Source organism: Alligator mississippiensis, chromosome 10 (genome assembly GCF_030867095.1).
Source record: "Alligator mississippiensis isolate rAllMis1 chromosome 10, rAllMis1, whole genome shotgun sequence".
Lineage (NCBI taxonomy): Eukaryota > Metazoa > Chordata > Crocodylia > Alligatoridae > Alligator > Alligator mississippiensis.
The window spans coordinates 19,275,515-19,301,042 of NC_081833.1; the positions used below are offsets into that span (position 1 = coordinate 19,275,515).

Consider the following 25,528-nt stretch of genomic DNA (forward strand, 5'->3'; position numbering starts at 1 on the left):
GCTCTGGGATAACCCAGACCTTGCCACTGTTTCTAACAGCCAAATGGATGGACAAGGTAAAAGGGCAAGCAGACATGATCCCTGCCCTGTGGTGTATGTCACAATATCCCCAGCTCTGGCTGTGGAAATCCCAGGCACTGATCAGAGAGGTGAAAAACACAGAAAACAGTGAGTGGATTTGTTTTTAACCTAAGGGCTGAGCTCTAACCAAAGAGTGCAGCCCTTAGGTTAAAAACAAATGAATTCCCCCGGTGAGATGCAGCTGGGGATCTGGATTAAGCAGCAGAATAAACACCCAGCGATTCAAGTACTCCAGGACAACCCGGAAAAGAGGCAAGCCGGGCAGACAGCACCTGCGCTCAGGCTGTAGGCAGGGGTGTGAGGCTGTGTCCTAAGGAGCTGGACTCGGCAGTGAAAGGCAGCCCGGGCACATCAGCCATGCTACGGCCGTCCCTCCTTCTGGGGATCCAGGTGGCAGCAGCCGCCGCTGCTTAACAGCGCCTGGAATCACAAGACTGTCTGTACTGCGCTTGAATGCATAAAGAGCCAAGGCTGCACGGATGCTACGGCAGCGGGTCTCAGCGCTGCGTGTCTGATGCATATACAGGGATCCCACAGCCCCGCACGCACGCACGCACGCACAGCCTCCCCCAGTACAAACACATACACACACGTGCACCCCAGTAAACACACACGTATACACACCCCAGCACATAGACACCGCCCCAGCACACACACATTTACACACGCGCGCACCCCCCAGCATACACACACACACACACACACACACACACGCACGCACACACAGAGCTGGGCGTGCACTGGCGTGCACAGGGAAGGGAAGGGACAGGCGTCTCGCAAAAGCCGAGCGGGGCCCGGGGAGGCAGAGGGGCGGGCGCGGGCGGGGGAGGGGGCGAAGGCGGGGCGGGGCGGGGCGGGCGGGGGGCGCGCGCGGGAGCGGTGGTACCCGCGCGGAGCTCGCTGCGGCCGGGCTGGAGCAGGCGGCACAAAGCAAGAGGCGCTGCAAGGCGCGGGCCGGGCACCTCCTCGCCCCCCGCGCCCCGGCCGAGGCAGGGCGGCTGCCCCTGATTCGGGAACAGCCCCCGAGCGGGGAAAGGCTCCGGGCAAACCGCCGCCTGCTTTTTTGTTTTTCACTTTGGGCGGTGGCGATGCCCACGGCTCCCCGGCGGGTCCCGCTGCCGCTGCCGTGAGATCGCCCCGGTTGAGACACCCGGTCCGGGGCCCACCCCACGCCCCTGTTGCCCCCGCGGGGCGATCTCTGTGCCGGCAGGGGCCATGGGCTCTCGGCTCAGCAGGCAGAGCAGCCTGGAGGAAGAGGGCGCCTCGGGGGAGGACGCGGGTCCCAGGGCAGCTCGGAAGGAGCCGCAGCGGCGCGGGGAGAGCGGCCGGGGCGACTTCCAGTTCGCTTCCCTGCTGCTGAGCTCCGAGAAGCTGTCCGGGGTGCTGAGGAGGAGCAGCCCGGCGCCCTACGTGCGGCGGGTGGGCTGGCTGCGGGAGATCCAGGCCACCGTCCGCGAGCACAAGCGCGAGCACGCGGTGCACATCCTCCGGCTGCTCCGAAAGGTAACGGGGGACGGGGGTGCAACGCGGGGGCGAGCACCGCAACGTGCCGCCGGCCCCGGGCCGACACAAAGGCGGCGGCAGGGCTGGGGCCGCGGGCAGCGCCGTAGCCACGCCAGGGAAAAGCACAGGGGGCCGGGGGCATCCAGACAGCGGCCACGCAAATGGCCTGGTAAAGACAGGACACCCCCCCCCCCACACACACACACACACAATCGGGGCAGGGGGTCACACTGGACTGGGCTCTGCTGGGACACACACGTACACACACCCAGATCCGAGCAGGGGGTCACACTGGGCTGGGCTAGACTGGGACGGACACCCCCCTCCCGCGGACTGGGCTGGGACACACACCCATACCCCCCTTCAGTCGGGGCAAAGGTCAAGCTGGGCTGGGCTCACAGACACACACACCCAGATCGGAGCAGGGGGTATGATGCTGAGCTGGGCTACATTGGGACGGGCACACCCATTCCCCCCCCCCCCAATTGGGCCAGGGGGTTACCTGGCATGGGCTGGATCCCCCCCCCAACACACACACACACACACACACACACACACACACACACACACCCAATCGGGCAGGGGGTCTCGCTGGACTGGGCTGTTAGATACTGGGGCGCACGGAGTGCCCGGCCACATCATCCTCCTTGGTCCAGCCGGACTGGACACTTGGGGGGGGGTGCTTTTTTTCCACCTCTTGGAAGGAAACGTGCCGTGGTACCTTTGCACTGGGATCAAGTGCGGCTGCACGGAGCGAGGCCCGCGAGTAGCGCGCCCCGGGGAGGCAGCGGGCTCCCCGCTTTGGAGCCAGGTCCTTTGCTCTGTCCCCACTGCATCACATGCTCGCCCAGGCCAGGCCATTCAGCGGAGCGACAAGGCGTGGCTCGGGTCGCCCCCTCCCAGGGGTCCCTTTAAACACGGGCTGATCTGAGCAGCGAGCCTGGGCGGGGCAGGGCCGGGCCGGGCCGGGCCGGGCGCTTTGTGCGGCTCCACCATCGGGCAGGCAGCGCTGGCTCAGCAGTCCTTAGGTGTGTACGTGGGGAGAGGGAGGCGGCCTCTCCTCTTTGTTCCCCTACAACAATAGTGACAGAAAGGAGCGGCGGGAGGCGCTGCCCAGGCAGGGGGAAACTGCTGGTTTCCAGATCCGCGGTTTCTCGTCCCTGCCGGGATCCGAGTCTGGGGGAAGAGGTTAGCCAAGTTCCTTAGCACAAAGGGCTGAGGAGGAGACAGGCTCTCAGCTCCCTCACTTAGGCTGGCGGGGGCTTGGGACTCTGCAGCAACAGGGGGCTTCAAGCTGAACTCCAAGAGGCAGAAGATCCTCCTCCAGCAAGGCCCCTGGAAGCTGCATCCTGCTCAGGACCCCTCCTCAGTCCCTGATGCCAACAGATGGCTTCCAGGAATTGGCACCATCCATGGAGTCTATTCAAACCGGCAGCCCCCGGGGCTGCTGGCCCCGGAGCAGCATTTGCAGACCAAGTGTCTCTTTGAGGATGATCCAGGCAGGGAAGGGAAGGTAAGCAGGTCAGTGTCTTAGGGGCAAACTCATTATGGGCTGTCTCCATCCAGGAAATCAAAGCAAATGTGCAGACAGTGCGGTGCCAAACTGTGCAGAAGGGAAGAGCCATCACTACCCTGGAACCAGCCCATTCCCTTTAGCCCTGCCTTGGGCAATGGCCAGATACTGGCACTGTGAGCAGCATCCCCAAAAGGCAGTTGGCTTTGCAACTGGGGGACATTTCTCCTCAACCCAAGCGGTTGCATTGCATGAAACAGGAGATTTGAAGGCCTCTGTAGTTCTGCACCCAGCAAGGGTTATGCCCATTCATATAAGGGCCTAATCCCCACTGGAAACATGCTGAGTGGTTTGCCTCACTCCATCTGATTCACAAGTTTAATAAGCATGTAAAGTCTTTGGGGCATGGCTCTGTTACATGAGTACATTTCCTAGGACAGGGGTGTCAGACTCAGCCCTCCTTGCAGCCTGCATCCAGATTATGGGGCTTTTCCTAGGCCAGAGGCAACCCTGGGGGTTAACAGCTATCACTTGCCCCTGCCACCAATATGCATCCCCAGCAGAGCCCCTGGTTTTGATGGTGGGCCTTGCTCCTGCTTACTGTGCCCCCAAATTCCCATCCTATCTGCTAACCCTGTGGACTAGATGACATGGCTCTGCAGGCCCTATGCTTGACAACCCTGCCCTAGAGTCATGAGATTAGGGCATCTTTTTACAATAGTACAACCACAGCAGGCAGCAGCACCACTGGTAGCAGCAAGTTCCACAATTTGTTGGGTATCAGATGCAGATTATTTACTTGGATTCATGTAAACCGCCTTATACCTAGTCCTATGAGTAGCTCTACTCAAATAAATAGTCCAGGCAAATGGGATTATTCATGGGAATAAATGGCATTTATATGAGTAAGTCTTTGCAATATTGGGCCCTAAAGTTGTGATTTATTAATTTTATTGCATCTCCTTGCAGTAGTATTTATACTAGGACCATTCACCTCTGCACCCTAAGTATTTGTCTGTGAGTTGCCATAAATACAGTGATTCAGTTCCTTAACATGAAATATGATAGAAGAGTACATCTTCTACAGAAAACCTCTGTGTGTGCACATGTATGTGTTTAATTTAGACAAAGGTCACAGAGGACACAAGATGCATTATCACCAGAAGCTTATGGAAAAAAGAGAGGCAGTGATTTGCTTCACAAACATGGTGATGAATGGACTTTCCCAGGGGTTGCCAGAGGCCAGAATTATAAAATGTCATCTCCTAGGGTGCCCAGACCAAAGCATTTCAATCTCTGTTGGTCTTGAAGTCTCCAGAAGGTCCACTGAATGACAGCTGGGATTTCACTGCTGAGTCACTGGACCATCTGGAGAGGACGATAGAGAGGAAACCTATTTTTTGGACGTAGCCTTTCAACTTCTTTCAGGCCTGGCTAAGCCATCCATCACCTCCTTCTACACTTCCTCTGAGAAGAACACCTTACTGAATTGCCTGTTTAACTTTCAAATTTACTTTTCCCCCTCTAGTCCCCAGTCCCCATCTCAGGCTTTCTGGCTGTTACTGTGTTTACTTTGAAGGACAGAGGCTCATTCACAAGCATCTTTGCTGTGTGCTTATACAGGAACTGAACATGCATCCACTAATCACAAAGTGATTTCATTTGGCTGCATAAGATGGAGGGAATCCATCCAACACTCCCATTTGCTCCTGCTTTGCCCTTTTAAGTCTTCCCAGTTTCCTTCCCTGCCTGGGCATGGCAGGATGCTCCTCCATTTATCTTGCCTACTGTAGCTCTCAGCTCCATTCTGCCCCATAGGTACTCTGTTGCATGCAGGGCTGGACCCAGGAATGGGCAAACCAGGCAGCTGCCTGGAGCCCAAACAGAAAAGAAGCCTACAATGGTAACTTTTTTGTCTGATTATCATTATCATCATCATCTCTGGCGAAGGGGGGCCTGATACTAAAAGTTTGCCTGGGGCCGCCAGGAGTCTAGGTACAGTGCTGGTTGCACCGGGAGTCTAACAGTAGCTGGAGCATGCTGCCAGAACAATAGAGCATGCCAGGACAGGGGACTGCCGGCTATCGGAAGGTAGTGGGAGAGAGTCATCATTTGCTGTAGCTGGAGGTTAGCTTCACTGCAAATCATGCCTTGTAATTATAAAGCTCTCCCTGTGCAAGGAGATGGGGAGAAGGCTTAGGGAGCCCCTAGTTGTGGTGGCAGAGCAGAGCAAGCCATCTCAAAGGAGATGAGACAGGGGTGTGGCCTGGACCCTAGTCTCTGGCAGGAGACAAGGCAGAGGAAGGGGGTACTTTCAGCCTTGGATACAGAAGCAGAGATGCTGCTCCTGTGTGCATCCCCCCTCCTAAAGCTCCAGAAGGAATTCCACCTCCTTCAGCCACAGCTAAAGTAGTGCCTGCCCCTTCCTACCTCCAGGAGGGCACTGCATTTTAGCCTAATCCTGGCAGTTCTGTGATCCTGCACCAGCATGTGCAAAGGGCACATGATGCACCTGGAGTGGAACTGTTCAAATCCCAGGACATATGGCCCAAGTGGGGCCTCTGCGTGTCAGTGCTGACAGCACTGTTAACTGCCATAAAGGGTATTTTAAAAATACCTATTTATACCAGCCCCTCCACTGGTATAAATAGGTATTGTGCAATGTCTGTTAGTGGAGCAGGATTTGGCCCATTTGAGCTAATCTGATTCATATCAGCTTGGAAACTGGTGCCATCATTTTTAACGTAATGGATCATGCAGAAAAAATGGTCAAGGTCCTGGTTCTGTGCTTTCTTTTAACTGTGAACCAAACTCTTTTAACACTGTATTTTATGAGAAGAAAAATGCACATGCACACACACACACACACACACACACACAGGCAGTGAGAAGATGCACTAGAGAATGTTTCTTCTGGGCTGAGAATTTAGAGACTATCAATGTGAAGTGAATATTTACAGCTACATTATTTATAAAGCTATCCCATAAGGGGTTTGTAATGGGAATGCAGATTCATCTTTAATGCACAACTCCAAATAGTGCTGCTGAACTACAGAGTTTAATTACTGCTGTGATATATGCTGCTGCTTCCAGCCATGTCACCCTTTCAAAAGCCTTCCACTTCCATATGTGTTATGTCACATTCAGGAGACGGAGATGACTGGTGAGCCTGTCAGCTTCCCTCAGGTCTAATGGTCAAGCTAGAGGCTGGCATAATGCCCTGACATGGTTCCAGCCCACATGCAGGTGGCCACCATAGCATCCTCACGTGATAACACATCCATCTATGGCTGATCCATAAACTAGGTTCCTCCATTGCTTGCAGCTATCCTATGCCTCATCCATGTACATAAAATCAGCTAACTTTCACTGCACTGGGGCTGGAATGCATGTGATCTCTTCTACCTCTGCCCATTGGCTTGGTAGCTGGTGACTCTTTTGTACCCTGCTCTCTGCTTGGTGTGAGAGTTTTTAGGGGTGGGGAGTAGAAGGTATTGCCCTTTCTTTTGCTGCTCTCTAGGGTCAAAATCTATTCTAGCACTTCCCCCTGTCCCTCCCATGGTTCCATCTTTGCAGGGGCTTTGTTTGCTGCTCTCCCTTTCAGAGCTGTCCATGCATCTTTCACTCCATGTGCTAAAGAACAGATTCAGCAAAGTAATGAGAACATATGGGGCACCCATTTGCTTATTCATTTCCTCTGACAGCAGAGCAAAAACTGGACAAATTATTTGTTTATTCCCTCATCAGAATCCTCCACATTGATAGAATCAAGCCCCAGAAGAGTCCTTCCCAGAGGAACCTTTGTCATCCACTCTCTCCCCTTCCATTTGTGAACTCTCCCTCCTGCCCTCTCAGTGAAGTTTCTTTTCAGCAATGTTGATTTCCTTGCCAGGTTTTCATCTTCCTGATCTGTTTCTCTTCCCCATCCCCAGCATCTCGTGTCCCTTCCATTTACATTTATTACAATCAGAGTTACCCTCAGTCCCAGACAAGACTCGAACCTCCCCCTATAGCACAGAAAAGTCCTCCTACCTGCTGAGGTTTTTTACAAACTATTTCCAAGGGGCTCCCACAGTTCCCAGTTAGTCTGGGATCATGAGAATTACCAGGTATGTTCGTGCTACAGAGGAACTGCATGCATCATGTCCTGTATCCGGCTCATGCCCTGGAAGGCGAGGTGAAAGAGGAATCCCTGCAGCTTCCTCCTCCAACAAGCTACATGCAGACTTGCTGTTAGAGATACAAATGCTGAAACTTAGTAATTACATAGTGCTGCAAAACACTACCTGGATGCTGACTAGCAGACAACAAAGGGCCAGTTTTTAAAAAATCCCTTAGATATCCAACTCCCACTGAAATCAATAGTATAGAGGCATCTAAGTACTGTTAAAGAGCCAGGCCAAGGTGTCCTGGGGGAAGGCCAGGACTAGCCACCTGGTCCCTCAGATCTTATGCTCCTGTGCCATTATCCATAGAGAGGTATTCCAGCACACATCAGCTATGGCCAGACTGTCCCTGGCATGTCTGGAGAGGGACACACTCTGCATCTGGAAGGTGGTGGTGCAATTGCCCTGGCTTTGATCCTGAGATCACCTTCAAGAACATCAGGCACCAACATCTTGAGAGTGGCCATTGGGGCTGCAGCCCAGGAGGATCTTTCCTGCAGCATTGCTGGGTTTGACACATGTAGTTGGAATGGAGAGGAGGGGCATGCTTGGGAGTGTTCCTCCCCAGATGTGCCAGAGATGGGGTGCTGACATGCCCACTGAGGCTGGAATAGCAGTAAGCTTCCCCACTGCTGGCCCTGTTATAGCTCCTGTTGGGATGGAGTGTCTTTCACTTTTCCTTAGTAAAACCTACTCACAACACATGCCTATAAGGTAGCCAATCTCCAATCTTGCTAAACCAATCAGTAGCCTAAGAATGGAAGTGGTCCCCAAGATTCAGGGATATTACTAGACTTAGCTGCAGTTGCTAGGGATGTGTAATGACTGTAGCCACCTGCACAAGGAAGCCAGTCAGGACAGGTAACTTGAACATATTTCTTTTAATAAACCGCCAAATAAATGTTGCAGCTGCAAATTGGAAAGTATGGTCTAAGCCATATAAGCGGGTTGCTCTGGCAATCAAAAAATTGCCTGACATATGAACTGAGCTGTTAATTCTAGTCTCTCTCAACTGCTGTCAGTGTTGTATTATTAGCTATGATGAAATTGACTAGGTCCTGTCAATTTCACAGGTGTTCTTAGATGTCAGGCCTCTGAGTAACAAGGTGAGAAGCCTGAATGAGTTGTGAACAGTTGAGCCAGGCTGAGCCCACCCTGAGTAACAAGTATTCATGAGGTTCAAGAAAGCTGAGAGAAGTCTGAAAGCTGATTTGTGGGGGAACAGCCTTAATTCAGAAATCACTGAAATCAGATTTAGTAGCTTGTACTATAAATAAGCAATAAGATACAATTAACAATGGTTGGTTGATCCATTACCTACTCATGGGTTCCTGCTAGAGGTTTCCTGAAGTAGGAGAACATACCTGGAACATCTTCCTCTCTCTCTCCTCCCCCGCCCCCAGCCCCAAATAATTTCCCGTGGCACAGCTTTATATATGCATAAAACTATGTCCAAGATAGTGCTTTTCACCCCACAAATTGAAGGGTACCTATAATTTAATAGGCTACTAAATCTTAATGTTATCTAGTATTTTGCATTTATGTCCATCTCATACCAGGAATTTACCATAAATGGTGGTTAAAATGTTAAAAATTGCAACAACTAGTACATGTACTTCCCATAAGATGCACCACATGAAAAACACTTATTCTGAAAAGATGGGAAATTTATCAGTTATCCTAGGAAGTTGTTTAGCATTTTGTATTTTTATGGGTAGATTTTAAACACTGGTTACCTATTCTTGGCAACGAGGCTGTAACCCAGGGGTGGACAAAATATGACCCATGAGCTCAGGTGCAGTCCAGGCTGTGGCATGTGTGGTCACAGGCATGTGTAGAGGTACTGCCTGGTGCAGAGCACAGCCCACCCTGTCCCCATGTGTGGCTCTCAGGCACAGCAGGAGCTGTAGTCCATGGGATCTGGTGGCAGGATGGTGGTGACGTGGTATCCAGACTTGGCTTCCTAGCACCCCTTGCTGCAACAGTTTGCTCTGCCCTCACACTTCTAACTGCTATTGCCTGTGTCTCTGCCACCACTGTCAGATCCAGACTCGCTGCCTGGGCACCCCAGCCATCCACCCCATGCCCACTGCCAGGAGTGCTGGATGGAGCAGTCCAGGCAGGCAGGGTCTCCATGGAGACCAGCCTGGGACCCCCTGCGGGTACGGCATGCTTGGCCGGGTGGATGGGACGGGGCCACAGGCAAGTGAGGTGCAGTGTCTGGGAATGCAATAGGTGAGCTGGTCCAGGGCTGTAGCTAGGGCCAGAATCATGGGGTAGTGGCAGCATAGGGCCAAGGCCTGGGACAGAACCGGCACCCATTGCAATGGATGTGTGAGGAGTGGATAGCAGCTCTGCCCTGGGCCCCAGCCCTGTGCTGTCACTGCCCTGCAATCCCAGCCCTGGCTCCAACCCCAGTCCAGCCCCCCTGTCCTGCTCCCGGATACTACTTCCCACCTCCCTGCAGCCCCATTTTATCTGTCCAGCCAAGCATGCCCTGCCCATGGTGGTCCTGGGATGGTTTCCATGGAGACCTTTCCCACCTACCTGCCCACTCCGTACAGTGTTCCCAGTGGTGGGTGCAGCTCAGACAGGCCTGGGGTTGAATAGGATCAATTGGCATGCCCCCAGCCCCTTGCTTCCCCCCCAGCTGTGCCAGATAGTGTAAGCAGCTGTGCCACGCTCTGCCCCACTCCCCTCAACAGCTAACCAAAACTTAAGTGGCCTTGCAGCCTAAATAATTACCCACCCCTACTCTAACCTGAGGCCAATTAAATACTTTATTTACAAGCCTTCAATCCTGTCTGTTCCCAGTTTGTGTTTCCATTCTGCTAATTCCTGTAACAGCAGATACATACTCAACTTTTATTACGTAATTTATCTACTCCCTCCCCCCCCTCTACATTTTTGCTTTGCTTTTTGTTAGAAGACTTCCTCCATTGTGCAACCAGATTTGGTTGGTCCCTAACATGGTTGTTCAAAGAGCTGCTGCAAAATGTAGCATTTTTATGCTCCCAAGGGCCCTCGAGTCTAACAGTGTGCGTTTCCTTATTATAGGACCTTGGATTAGAAGGAACATTCCTCAATGAAGTTCTCTACAAGAATGCTACCTTCCTCAACTTGGTGGATCCTATCTCTCATGACCTCCTGATGAGCCTAGCTAGAGATCTGCAGTGCCCAAAAAAGGTGAAGATTTCTAATACAATGGTCAAGGGTAAAACCCTTCTTGGGATAAAAAGTTGACACAGAAATGAGCCTAATTAACTAATCAATGTCACCCCATTTTCCCCTGGGTTAATGGAAGTGCTGTAGTTCTCCCAAAACAACCAACACACTCCTACAGAATGACATGATATATACAATTTATATAGGAGCCAATTTAAAATCAAGCAGCCTCAGGGTTGATGCGTTAAATGTACAGAAGGTAGGAAATTCACTCTCACAGAGACAGTAAACAGCTTTAATTTGCATGTACAGATGCATCACATTATGGATCACATTCACTAGTACTTTCCAAAGATGCAAAGGAACCAATCCATTTGACTCAAAATATCCTGGGCTCAATTCTCTACCACTTCATATGTATAACAGGGAACCTTGCTACTATTATTAGGGAGGGAGAGACTTAAGCTCCAAATCCAGTCCTGCCCTCTCATAAATATCTCTAGGGCTCTGTATTTGCTGCAATTAAGTGCTGACATGTACAGATGGAATCAGGCAGAGCTTCCAATATCTAGCCTTGTTCACATGCATGGGCGACTGGCGCCCACTTAGTCGGGGGGGCACATGCCCCCACCAGAGACCAGTCAGTAACCAGAGGGAAGGTCCCCCCTGCAGCCAATCCCGCTGACTGGGGCGGGGGTGAGGGGTTGTCCCCCATGGCTGATGACTGCAGTGCGCCACGGTGCTCCACTCTCCGTCCAGTGTTTGCAGGGAGAGTACGAGCACACCTGCCTGCCCCTCCTGCCCATTGCCTAAGTGGCAAGCGTGGCTGGTCAGGGGGTTCACGTGCACCCCCTATGCATCACCACTGGTTAACAGGAAATCTCTACCTACTGTTTCCCTCATTTTGTTTCCCCAACTCATGCACTAGTTCCAGACAGACTCTTTTATTATCCAAGGCCCCCTCAGTATGGAGCTAAATCTCCCCCAGCTGTGGGAAGGCACAACAGTCTGGGGAAGGGATGGCGACTCTTGAGTCTTAAAGGGTGCGGCCCTAAATTAACAGCTTTGTAGGGTATCCCTGATCCACTGCTTTCACTTCTATGATCAGCAGTTTGTACAACCTGACATCTTTTCCTAGAAGGGGAGAGTTAAAGGGGCCTGTGGATCAGTAAAACAATCAGATTTCTCACCATTTTTTTGTTTACTTCTAGATATTTTCTTAGCTGGGGTCATGCAAGTAGACTGATCCTTTTTCACCCAAGGGCTCCTGGTGCTATAGCCCAGTCCCTGCTGTGTTTGGGTTGCTGTGGAAGGAAAGCTCTTAGTCAAAAAGATCCAGATTTTTTTTAAGTGAGAGAAGTTCTTCTGGACAAGTAAGGGTGTTTATAGCAAAGCCCAACTACCTGAACAATGTGCTACTACTCTGCTTTTTTGGTGCCTCAAAACCTGTGCAGAATGTGGGCCTCTGTGCCAGGCACTGTCCATTCCAGCTATGTATGCCCTGCTCCATGAACAGCATAAGCCCCTGGCAGCTGGGGGGCATAGTGGCAGTGGGCATGCGGCAGTGGTAAGCGGGAATCATGGACCACCCACAGGCACCGCTGACAGTGCCAGTACTGCCTTTTTGTAGAGGGTGCACTGCTGTGCACCCCCTATACATCACCCCTGTTTAGATGCATCTAAATGCTCAGACATACTTATGCTAAAGGATCTAAGGCAAGAAGAAAAGAGCTTTTCTTTCCTTCCTGTACCAACCCCCAGCCAGTTCTCTAGTGGGGAAGTTGCATGAAAAATCTCCATCCAGAGGGTGATTGCATCCTAAAGATTATAAGCATCTGAAAATAGGGGCTTCCAATGTAAACACCTCTTCAGCCACACCTGCCATGATCAGAGGCCTTGGAGTTCTAAATCCTCTGTTTTGATTGGTGCCTCAGTCTCACAAAGTATAGGATATCCCAGGTGAGCTACCATGACATGGTGTTTGGCAGCCAGAGTCTACTCTATACACCATTATAGAGAGGGCTGCATACACCTGTGTGTGTTTAGAAACACCCCCCTGTTTCTGAAGACACTAAACACCTTAGTTGCTCTTGATGTCAATGGGATTTAAGTTGAGGGGTGGAACAGACTCAGCACTTCAAAGGATCAGGTCTCCCATGTACAAAAAGGGATAAAATAGTAGCACTCAGTCTCCTCCTCAGTTTCTTTCTGCTTCCCACCTGGACACCTGGCAGGGTGGAAATCTGGATTACAGCTATTAAGCAAAAAGCAAGCACAATTTCCATTCTGCCAGTTACAATAAAATCAGGTCTCTGATTCTAAGGGCATCTGAGGTAGAAGAGGCAGATTTAGAGCTGCCTCAGGCATAAACTAGAGAAACACTTGCAGAGCCCTGTGCTAGGCTCTCGAAAGCAACCTGACAAGCACTAAAGCTAAAGAGTGACTTGGAGATGTTCAGCACAGTAGTGGGCAGCAGAGAAACAAGCAGATACAGCTAGGCCCCAGAGATCATGCCAGTCCCACTGGCACTGCACAGTGCAATGGGACCTGTGAGCAGGTGTGGCCACTACACCTTGCCAGCTGCTTGTCACCAGCTGATGTGTAAAGCCATACAGTAGCATCACATACAGACCATGTCTTAAGGGAGTTAGGAAGCTTCAGCTTCTTCCTAGGAAAGTTCCAGCACAGCTGTTTGCTCAGAAGTACGGTCCTCTAATCACTTACGATAAAGAATGGAATTAGCATATTTTCTGACAGCTTTACTGTATGTTTAGCTATAAATCCCTAATTACACATATGTTGTGTTGCAGTCACAAGGCTGAGGAATGGGAATGCAGGCAGACAGGAAGGCTTTTATAACAAGATAACTAGAGGTACTGCAAACCCTTCACCTGATGAAAATCAACAGCCTGGCACTTGGGTAGCCTTTAGATCTGTTGTTTGTCATTCAGCTTTGATAGGGGAAGCCAAGGACTATTCAAAGGAAAGAACAGTTAGAACGTGTGCAAAAATAAGCTTGGAAGCATAAGTATTTTAGGGCCATCTTTTACCAGCAGGAGTTAGTGAAGGGAATTCAGTGAAGTTACTAGCTGTGAGAAGCTCCAGCCTCCCAGGGAATGGTGTATAAGTGCCAGCTATGCAGGGAGCATATGGATATTCCAGTTCCAGGCTCAGCCAGCAACAGCTACTGTAGGGACTCCCTGAGGCAGAGGATCTTCAAGGATTTCATTCTGCCCCTGAAAGACCCTCCTACACATTACTCAAATTTCATCCCACCAGGAGCTACTCACTTGCTCAGAGAATCTCTGCCACAGTCCCCACATTATGCTCTCTACAGCAGGGCGGAACAAGAGTTTTCTTTGAACAATTTCAAGCGTTTATTAAAAAGTGTCAGCAATATTTGGGGATTTTTAGGCAGCCCAGTCCTGGAAAAAAATTCCCAATGTTTGCAACCAAAAGAAAAAGCAGGAACTTTCCCTTCAGAGGTATCTTTGGCTTTCTACACTTCTCCCTTAGCTTTTAATGTAAATGTAAATTCTTTTTCCAGGTGAAAGTTTTTATTTAGTTGAAAAGCCATTTCCAATCTAAAATAATATTTTTGACTAGTCATGTTATTCTTTTAACAAGAATTAACAAGAAGCACTTATCAAGCAGCTCTGGAACTCCGTCTTACAATCTGCCAGAGCTGGAGTCGGGACATCTTTAGGAAGTGCTGTAAGACCTTTGCATTTGGGCAGACATTTAGCAAGCAAAGCTAGATCAATATATTATTTAGTGGGTCTGTGTTTTATGTTGATATTCTAATTCCCCTTTTAAGTGGTTTTGTTTTCTTACCACTCTGTTTCCTCTTGTTCCTCTCCTGTTTTATAAGTCATTCTGTTTTCTTACTGCAAGCCACCAGGAGCCTTTGTTGGAAAGGGCAGCATATACATTGCATAAATAAGAATTCTACACCTTCATAAGCTAAACATTGTGAAATTCTGGAAATAAATAGTAAAAGGAAAAAGCCAATTCCCCACTGACATATAACCCATCATCACCGACTCTTACTCCATCTGTCCACTTCATCCAGGCAGCATCACCATTGCCCTGGTGCACTGTTCTGCAATGGAAATATACCATTGGAGGAGTACTGCTGATTGCAGCACTGCAAAGACAATCAAGTCTCCCAGCACATTCCTTTATGACACTGTTGGATGGAAGAGTATTTTTATACAGAGATTTGTTTGTCATTCCAAAGTGTGTTGGTTACATGCGCTTTGCAGGATTATGTAAGCCTGCAAGTTTATATTTTTAACTGTATTGTATAGCAACTAGCATATGTTGTTTTTTGGAGTGAGTAAGGTTATGTATTATAGTGCATTGGAGATGAAGCCCTTTGTAGTTACAGCATACGGCTTTCCTGGGGAATTCTTGACTAGGAACTTTTTGTAAGGGACTGCAGATTTTCAGACCTGATCTCAAAGGTAAGCAGAGGAGAGCAAGTGATACCTATTAATATGGCAGTGGGAAACTGGATGGGACCCCAGAACCATTCAGTTCGAGATGGTTATGTCTTTGAGCTTTTTAAAAGTGCAGGTATTTTGAAAGTATGACAAAGGACTGGAAGCAGCCATGTCTAAGAAAACAGAATGACTTATAAAAACAGAGGAGCAACAAGAGGAAAATGAATGACAAGACAAGCAGTCAGGTATCCAGAGAACCACCCAGGCTGAAGCGGGGAAAATCTAAATGTCTCCCAAAAGCTGGGAGCCCTCTAATGGTTAAAATACAAGCACCATTCCACTGCACACCCTTGGCCAGAACAGGTACTACCTCTCATATGGCTGCTTCTGAGCAGTAATGCCTTTCTAAATACCAGCCCTGCTCCCACAGGCCAAAGGAGGGATGTGCCCATGCTGGGATGTGATTCAAGGCACTCTTTGAGGCAGTTGCAAAGAAAGTTTACCCTGCCCCCATTTGCAGGCCTAGTCTTAATCCTGGCATGAGAGAAAGGGCCTTGGCCAGGGGACAAGTCGCAGAACTTCATTGAGATTGGGTTGGCGTTGTTCCACTTATTATAGCCCTGATTCCCATTTCTGGAGCTCCCATCAGTAGTGTTCTCTTTCTTCCTTCCCTTTGCTTCCTCTGTTCTGTTTCCCCCTCTGAATCTTCTGTTTCATCTTCCTTTTCTCTTTCCCTTGATCTCCCCTCCTATTACCCCATTTCTACACTGACTTTTTCCCCTCTCCACTTCCTCCTTCAGGCCCTGGCGCTTCTGTCTCTTTGTCCCATGTTCTTCATCTCTAGTTTCTTACTCAGCCACACAATCCTTTATTTCATCTCTAGTTCACAGCTGGCCCAGTGAGCCCAGGTACATTGACAAGATATACCAGAGCTGCACAGTCCAAGGCTGAGTTGTCCTTTTGGTTTCAGGAATATGATCCTTGGAAGTCCTCGGACAGAATCTGCAGGCAGCTGATTTACCATTTGACCCCTCATTCGAAATGGCACAGGCATGGCATGCCACGGAGGAAGTCCCAAGCATGGTGAGTCCTGGAGGGGGAAGGGATGGAAAAGAAGCAACCTCCCAGAGTCCCTCCCAGTCGTGCCAGACACAACAACTATTCCAGCAGCTCAAATTTACCATTACCATGGCCTGGTGTTTTCCCAGTCCTGCCTGCACCCCCAAGAGAAATGCTACATTCAAACATTTGAACTATAACCAAATGCTTCATTTGAGTCCTGTTCTCTTAAAGGAACCTCAGTCCAAACTGTGCAGGGCCAAAGTACAATGACCCTGGTTTATTATGTATTTTTTTTATAGTCCCTAAAGCTCCTCCTGCCCTGCAAGGCATGTTCCATTCAATAATGCTGAACTCCCATGATAGACAATTCTCCCTGCAGGCCAAGTAAGACATTAACCTCCCAAGGCTGTAATTTTGCATGAAGTTGGTACTGGAAGAAGCTGCCAGATGGACACACTGTCAGGGCTCCCTCCCTTCCCCAGGGAAGGTGAGTAACTTACAGGTTGCACACTAAGGCAAAACAACAAGTATAACTTTCTCTATTGAAAAAAAAAAACTAAGACAGATTACATAAAATCAGCACAAAAGAAAACTTCAAGTTGCAAGCACATTGGGCTGGAGTAAAGGCACTCCCTACCCTTACTCTGAGTTATTACCTGATGGGTCTCGGGAACCCCACCCTGCATCCAGGGTGGCAAGACTTACCTCCTTTATCAGGTCCTCAGCCTTGTCCTCCCTGAAGTAGCTCCACCCAGGGCCTAGTTCTTATGACCTTTATACCTTTCCTCCTTCCTATTCTCATTGGATCCCCCAATGACACAAAAGCTTCTAGCCTTATTACCTTTTATGTGTTAGAGCAAGCATTGTCGCGTGCCGCAAAGCAAGGTTACTTTTAGGCCATGCCGCAGTTTCCTTTTCTAGAGCCGTTAGGTCATGCAGGAGCAGTTCCCCTTTCCAATACCAGCAAGTCAGCAGATGCATTAGGTCGTTATCCTGTAGCCTCCGGGTTCCGCAGAGCTGACCCCCACTTTGGGGCGTCAGCTTGGCCTCCTCCCAGAAGCCTCTCCAAGACGGACCTCACACCCCCCCAAAAACACATCCCTTTACTGATCCAGCATAGGATTAGCAGATACGCAAGCTCCCAAATTCTGATTTCTGATCTTGTGTATACCAGCTATATTTATCTGTGGAGTTATTTGTATAAGTGAAAACAGAGCAAGAGCCACGGTGCCACCCAAGCATAAGTGTCCTACCCAGTTAGAACCACCTCCAAGAATGGGAAGGGGAGATGGCTCCCCAAGACCATCTTATTCTCTTCTGAGACCCTATCTCCAGTTAATACCATTAGTAGAAGGGGGCTTTGATAATCTGTCTCTGTACTTTTAAGGAGACTGTTGCTATTGGCAGCTACATGCTGCTGTCAGGGAGGCAGGGGTCTGACTTGGTGGGGATCCTGATCCACAGACAACAGAAGCAAGACCACAGAGCTCTCTGCCATGGGTCAGCCAACACTCAAATAGCAACAATTGTCAGTTACAACTGGATTTAAACATCACAGCGAAAGGCTCCAAATCCTAGAAACAATCACTCTTCTAAACCAGTTAACTTCAAAACCCCACTAGCTTGCTGGGGTTATGATTCTGAGCCCATCTATGTATAGAACCAACATGGGCCCCCATCACCACATTACCCAGATACCTCCTGTTCTGTAGTATATTTATATTCACAACACCTCCATGAGGCAGAGATACACGTGCAACTATCCCCATTTTACTGAGGCACACTGAGGCCAAGGAATTCACCCAAGGTCACACAAGAAAACTTTGGTACAGCAGGGACTTGAACTTAGTTCTTCAAAGTCCTAATGTAGTAGCCTGGACACCTTTTTACAATGTGGTTTTCCCAGTTCTGTCGTCAGCTGCCTTGCTCTCTGTGCAACTGAAGACAAGGCACAAGGAGTGAGCACACCTGTGTAACACTGCTCCTTTTAAAATACAGGGATACAAAAAAGCCCAACCAGCCCTTCCTTACCACCCAGCCATAGAGTTCTGTGTCTCATCAGGGCTTCTGACCACTGGGAAGAACCCAGGGACCAGCTGGCTTGTTGCATCCTGCATCTGTGAGGGGACCTGCAAAGCTGCTTCCTCTCTGCAGTGAAGGTCCTGATGGGGGAATGCTCTGCTGCTGCTAGGGCTATTTGTCCTAAGCCTAAAGCTTACTGAGCTAATTGCTATTTCATTGTAGCCAGCAGCTGGCCCCAAGTAAGAGCTATTAGTACAGTGAGCAGCCAAACTAGAGAGACTTTCCAGGAGTGAATCAGCATCAGCTAGGTAGACAGCCTCCCCTGCCTGAAAATGCATGCAGTGCCCTGGGACCTCCTGAGGATGGGAGATGGAGGGAGCAATCAAAAGATATGTGGATGACTGCTTCTTTGTTCTGAAGAGACAAGATATAACAGAGGGCTCTGTGGGGGGCAGTGGTACAGGTCAGGAAGAGTTCCAAGAGTCTGTGGAGGGGTAGATTAGCCTGATTCCTCTCAAGTTTTCTTCTGCTTAAGAACCTGAAACCCAGTGAACCTGGCTTGGTCCACCTTTTCATGTGAAATCTGCCCTCAGTCTCAGCTTCCAGGTAGAATCAGGATGCTCCCTGGTTAGATTTCAACATCAGAGCTTAGCTCTGGTGGAATTCTACAAGGACTAGATCTGGGGGACATACTGTTCTCTTACAGGGAGAACAGAGAGCAGCTCTCAGCTGCAGGCCTTTAACTGACTGACTGTCTACAGCATTGAGTTGGAAGCAGAAAGCTGCTGGTAACAACGGGGCTCTCAGTTTCCCAAGACCCAAATGCAAAACTCAGGCCCAAGCTGGAGGTTACAGCACTTTACAGAACTTTGTTTTGCACAAACAACTGTAGCATCTCTGTGGTCAGTAACTCCCAGTGATAAGCAGTGAAGTAACCAAAAGCTTACATGTAATGGGAGGGTAGCTGAGGTCTGACATAGGCAGCGTTGCTTTGTAATCATCAGACACAAGCCAAGATGCCTTATATAAGTTCTCTGAACTGGTTTGGCTCTAAGGGGACACCCTGAACTGCCTTTTGCTTGATTAAATGTGAAACAGCACTTTGCTTTTTAAACCTTACTACTGAGTCACTGTAGCAAAATGGATAATCTCATCAGAAGGCTTAGAAATATCCACTTTGCTTTAAAACATTGGACCTGATTCTGCACTGCCAGCATTCCCATCTCTGCAGGTTGAGTGTAAAACACCCCACCTCTTGCAAATCCCCCCACACTCACTCATACCAATAGTAGTAGGCAACCATCAATTCTTCTGGATCATACTGTATATGTGAGAAGTCACCAGGAAGGAGTATGGAGAAGCGGAAGCTGCCCAGACCTTCTGCCCCCCACTTTAGACCATTGAGACTTAGAATCCAAAGGCCAAACCCAGTCTGGAAGCTTGGTGCCTCAATGGCCATAGTTATATGCTTATCAGGATTCAAACTGGGGTCTGATGCATGGCAGACATGATTCTACCACTGAATTACAACAGTGAGTCTGCCAATAGCAGTGTTTGACAGAATGTGCAGAATCAGACCCTCTGCAATCTGGGTCTGATGACATGAGTCCTTTCTACCAAACAGCTGCACTGTAGGGCTGTGCGAAGCTTCGGGTGCTGATTTGATTTGAAGGAGATTTGTCCCAATTCGGTGGCTGAATTTCCAAATCCAAATCAAATAAGGGAATCAATAAAAGGTCCGAATCGATTCAAAGCTCTCTGAATCTTTGGAAAAGTTTCAGAGAGCTTCAATGATTCGGGCAGTCCCTGGTGGCTGCAGCAGGGAGCTGGAGCCAGACTCGGAGCAGGTATGTAGGGGGCGGGAGAGGGGGGGGGCTGGAGAAGTGGGGAGGGGACCGTGGGGGGACCCCTGCCAGGCCCCATCCCCTGCCTGCTCCCCCAGCCCCCCGACCCCCCCCATGGCTGCCTCACCTGCCCCAGCAACTGGTGCTTTAAAAAAAAAGCCCCCACTCACCAGGTCCTGCTGGGCAGGGGGGCCATCTCTGCTGCCCCCCCACTGCCCCATGCTGTATGGGGAGGCTCTGTATGAGCCCCCCCATCTCCCACCCACCCCCACCTCCCTCTGCATGGCTGCCTGCCTGCCCCAGCTCTGGGGCAGCAGGGATCATCTCTCCACCCAGCAGCAACCACTGAGTCAGGACTTTTTTTCCCCCCCGAAGTGCTGGAAGCTGGGGCTGGGAGAGCAGGTGGGGAATGGACCTGGGTGATTCTCCAAATCAGATTTGGCCAAATCGATTTGGGAAAGTGATTCAAATCACCAAATCGAATCACTATTCCCCAAATTGGCCAAATATGAAGCGAATACCTAGCCGCTTCACACAGGCCTACTGCACAGCACAAAACAGGAAAAGTGTCCACTTCCACTTAATCCAGTGTAGGACAGCTGGGGAAAATGAGGGCACAGAAATCACATTCAGGGATCAAACTGTTCTCTTGCCAAGCCCATCTCCTGGCCTGGTTGGTAGCTAATTTTCATGGAACATATGCAGAAATCCCTTGTTCTCTTTTGAAATGCTGTTTCCACTTTCTGGCAGTATGTCAGATAGACCCAGAAGATAATTAATGTGCCCAGCCACAGAGAACGGGGAACATCTGCCAGATTTTAATTACCGGTAGGTTTAGGCTGCTATGGAAATGTGGTTAGGTGAGGTGGAAGAGAAAGGAAAACTACAACTGTATCATGAACTCACTTTTCATCTCAATGAAAGCCCCAGTATGGTAGAGACCTGCTAGGTACAAGTCCAGCCCCAGTGCATTCTGTCAGGAGGGCTCTACACTGCTTAGGTAATCAGTAGGGCTGTGCGAGGCTTCGGACACATCTTCGGATCCGGAGAAGCTTCGGACGCTTTAGGGTCCGAAGCAGCACATCCGGGTCAAAGCGCCAGCCTCGTTTGGCTTCCCGAAGCGGTTCGGAGCTGCCTCAGAGATCTGGCCATAGGATATAATGGGGAAAACAATCAAATATCTATAACTTTGTTATTTTTTGTCTGATTTGGATTAATTTTTCAGGGGTGGTAGACTCTGGAGAGAGAATGAAACATACCAAGTTTCAAGAAGATTGGTGCAGGGGTTTGGGGGCAACTGTACCCCAAATTGTTGAAAGCAAAACTCCTGTCACATCTATGTGTTACAATACAGGAGGGTCAAAACCACAGGGCTGGTAGCTCCTGTTGAAGCCACAAAGCCTGCCAAGTTTCAAGATCGGTGCAGGGGTTTGGGAGGAACTGCACCTCTAGCTGCAGACAAGCAAAACTCGTGACATGGGTGCTTGTAGGTCTGTCTCTGTCTTGGGGGGAGACACTACCGCAGGCCTGGCTGCTAAGCTGCTGTGTTACCAGTTACCAATCAACCAATCGTGATTCACTCAGGGACCAGCTCAATACACAGGACCTAGCTACTACAGAATGACTAAACAAGCATCAATTAGCACCTACAAAACCAGGCTAAGGAGAGGAAAGAATCAATACAGACAATCAACTGCCCCAAGAAAGAGACAGTCTTGGCACGAGTTTGTCTGTCAGCAGTTAGGGATGAAGGCCCCAGAACCTCTCTCCATCAATCTCCTCGACAGCTGGCAGGCATCATGGCCACAGCAGGGGCCACCATCCCTGCAGCCGTCACCCCACTGTGCCTTAGCACACGCAGTGTCACCCATGTCACGAGTTTTGCTTGTCCGCAGCTTGAGATGCGGTTCCCCCCAAACCTCTGCACCTATCTCCTTGAAACTTGGCAGGCTTTGTGGCCTCAGTAATAGCTACCACCCCTTCAGTTTTGACCCCCCTGTGATGTAACACACAGCTGTGACATGAGTTTGGCTTTCAAGAATTTGGGGTACAGTTCCCCCCAAACCCCTGCACCGATATTCTTGAAACTTGGCAGGTTTCATGCTCTCAGCAGAGGCTACCATCCCTGCAAGTTTCATCCAAACCAGACAAGAAACAACAAAATTATAGATATTTCATTGATTTCCCATTATATCCTAGGGCCGGATCTCCGAGGCAGCTCCAAAGCTTCGGAGCTGCTTCGGCCAGATCAAGGCAGAAACCTGGTCTGGAGCTCTGGATCGAATCACTGCCATCCGAAGTGGCCGGATCTGAAGCCGGATCGGATCGCTGCCAACTCGCACAGGCCTAGTAATTAAACACCGAACAACCTGGTAGTCAGAGTGCACAAGGGACAGAATCAGGGATGGATTATGACATGCTGGCCCAGGGCCCTAAGCTAGGGGTTCCCAACTTTTCTATGCCATGGCCTACAAACTGCAGGCTGGAAATGGCTGCGGCCCAGCAAACTGCAGCCCACCATGCAGAGCCCCGCGGCCAGAATTTCCCGCCAGAACACAAGTAAAGATACTTCTACCCCTGGGTGGGGGGTGGGCCCAAGCCTCAACCATGGCAGCTGCAGGCCCTGTGGAAGGAGTTGGGGCCTCTCCACCCGACTCTCCGGCCACGGTTTGCTGGTCCACAGTCACTTCCAGTCCAGCAGCTGACCCTTTGCAGCCCGGGGGTTGCTTTAGAGGCTGCTCATAATGTGAGGCCCCAAGCTGAAATTTACTTAGCTTATGCCTAAATCCAGCACTGGACAGAATACAAGCCTGAATCCAGTTCTCTTTACACATGTGCCAGTACAGTCAAGTTGGACTTGTACAGCCTTTCAACTATAGATCAGGCTTCTACCTTGCAGTAACTGTAATATGTTGCCCGTGTTGCTATGAAACCCAATTGAGTACTTCCAATAACACTAGGTTAGTAACATGCCTCCATTATTCAAGGAGTAGCAGACCCTTAAAGCACACAGAACTCTTGATCTGGGTTCATTAAAGACCAAGCCCTGCTTCCACTGAAGTCAAAGGCAGTCCCCCTATTGTTTTCAATAGGAGCCCTAATTTTCATCTACTTGCACTGTTTTGCTGCTCAAAATACAGGTTACAGCCATAAGTCAAGGTGCTACATCCTATACCGGGGCGGGCAATTATTTTGGGCAGAGGACCGCTTACTGAGTTTCAGCAAGCCATTGAGGGCTGCATGATAGGTAGCCCAGGGCAGATTAATATTTATTTTCTAAATTTTTTAGGGGCCCTGTGGGCCAGATAGAATGGCCTGGTAGGTCACATCCGGCCCCCTGGCCGCATTTTGCCCACCCCTGTCCTATACAGTGAAAGGATACAGTGTTTTTTTTAATATCTGCACTCTCTTCTAAGGTATTGCTGTAAAACCCTACTAAGCCACAGGTGCTAAGATACAATGTGTTGATCATTCAGGATAATCCATGGGCTTTAATGGCATGGCGTTCCTTTGTTAGCTAGTAAACCAATAGCACTTGTAATATTGCATTTGATTCTGAATCTGGGGGAAGAGTCAGTGCACAGCACAGCACAGCACAGCACTGAGGGTCAGGGCCTGTGGCTATTACCTGCTGTATTTTCCTCAAGTCAGCTGCAAGGTAACAAAAACAGGATGCTTCTTTCAGTCCTAAGCGCCTAATCCTGAAATATGTAGGACACCACAGAAGATGTCCAGCCTGTTCTTAATTTCATGTATTACATTTGGCATATCTGCTTGGCTAAAATACTGGGTAGACTGTGTGTGCGGCCCTCTTTCCCTCTCCATGTCCCCCATGACACACATGTACATGCACAAATACATACATACACTCTTGAGACTTTCTGTGTCCTTCCTGATCCGAAGAGTAGTTAGCCAGTGCACTGAGTAGCACAGTTTCACAGAATAGAGACCTACTCCAGAATGGGATGTTTAAACAAGTTTGCTTCCCTGAGAGCTCCTGCACTTTGTTCTGCTTTCACTCACATATTCACTGAAGTGAGCGGTGTTATTCTGGTGCAGAACAGGTGTAAATGAGGTCAAGATTAGGACTGTTTCAGTGATCATTAAGCTGTTGGTAAATGAAGATTCCAGTAGTCTAACTGAAGGAAAATTCTCTTTCAAGCTCAATACCCTCATGTCATCAGTTAAAGATACCCATCACACCAGCCTGCACAAATCTGTGTAATACAGTTGTCCCTCTGATCCACAGTGAAACTGTTAAGATCACTCACATTTAAAACATCATCACCACTAGGCTTCAGAGTTTTCGAAAAACTGAGACAAGCAGAAGGATGGTTCACCCCTTTCACAAACCTGTTTCTCACATCTTCCAGGCCTGCAGAATTACATCAGTTTACATTTGATTCATATTTTGACTCCCAGCAAACACAGAAGTCACAATCTTTAGGATGTCACTTCTTTTTTTAAATGGAAAGCTCAGCTCCTGGAGCACAAGGTATCTCCAGCAGGAAAAAGCACAGCTCAAATGAGCCAGGGTGAGACAGCTCAATTCAGCCCCTGAGGAATATGACAATCCTTGTAAGCTAATAAAAGGTCTTTTATAGCCACATGTTTTACAGCATATGGATATCATTCTCTCAGAATAAGAACAATACATCCTGGAAAGCTGTATAACTCCCGTTTCCCTTTGTTTTTAAATTGATGTTTCTAGCATAAAGAATAATGGGTTAAGAAAACCTTTTTCTATACCTTGGGTTATTGACTTGCTGGGTTATCACAATGCTACTGCTATGGCAGTTTGATAGATGTGGAATTTCTAGCATTATTAATTATTGTTTTCAGAGGTTTTGAAGCCTCAATAATTTATTGCTGCAGAAGCACTCTACCATCTGGCCCAAATGACAGTTTCTGTTTAAGAGAAATACAGGGATGGATTAACAGCATATATGTCTTTCTCATAAGAAAGGTGCCCTGGCAGTGGGGATTGATGCTAGAATAGCAGGGGGCACTACAACATGCACTATTAGCACCTTGTGAGAACTCAAGCTTGGAACAGAAGGGGATTAGGATCTGCAGGCCACAGTTAACATGCATTTGCAGACCTGGGTCATAGCCCAGGAATGTCTTGAAGAAGCTGCCGATTAAGACTGAGGTGCCTTGGCAGAGCTATGTCAGGGAATCTAACATATCACAAACCTGAATTGTTCCCAGAGCTGGCTGATTCTGTCCTCATCTTGTTTTCACAAAGGCAACAGACTAAATTGAATTAATAAAATATGCAGGCAGCATACACAGCCAGAGAGCAGTGCATGCAATGGGAATTTGCACATGTGGAATGGGTAACTGTGGATATGGGTACTGGCACATACAATTGCAGTTATATTTTTTGTAGTTGCAGCACTTGCTTGTTGCATGCGTGCAGCTGCCCAATACATTGGTATTTGAAGACACAGGCCAAATATGGACCCTGGATTCCAAACCTGTGCACATTTGGCTCCTTCCTTTGGCAATGTTCGTTGCTGTGTCAGGATCGCTCACTAAAGGAATCTTCCTACTGAATCACTTTTGCTAAACCAAAGAGTAGGATAGAGAATTGACTGTCCCTTCTGGACACATCTCACTGTTTCTCTCTAATTTATGTGCAGTGCCCAGACACTGCAGTGCTAGAAGCATTTAGAAATGCAGAGGAAGTCTAGAGGTGGTGTGGGAAAACAGTTCATAACCGCT

General features: G+C 49.1%; 1 protein-coding gene across 1 annotated transcript in view; it reads left to right on the forward strand.

Annotated features, from left to right (window-relative positions):
* The first annotated feature begins 973 nt into the window (after positions 1-973).
* The window catches only part of LRRC75B (leucine rich repeat containing 75B), a 37,224-nt gene continuing 12,669 nt past the window's right edge, over positions 974-25,528 (forward strand). The window contains exons 1-3 of the mRNA XM_006272207.4: positions 974-1,584; positions 10,321-10,449; positions 15,844-15,956. Of these exons, the coding sequence (XP_006272269.1) occupies positions 1,297-1,584; positions 10,321-10,449; positions 15,844-15,956 (530 nt within the window). The 5' untranslated portion in view covers positions 974-1,296. The remainder of the gene's footprint in view (positions 1,585-10,320; positions 10,450-15,843; positions 15,957-25,528) is intronic.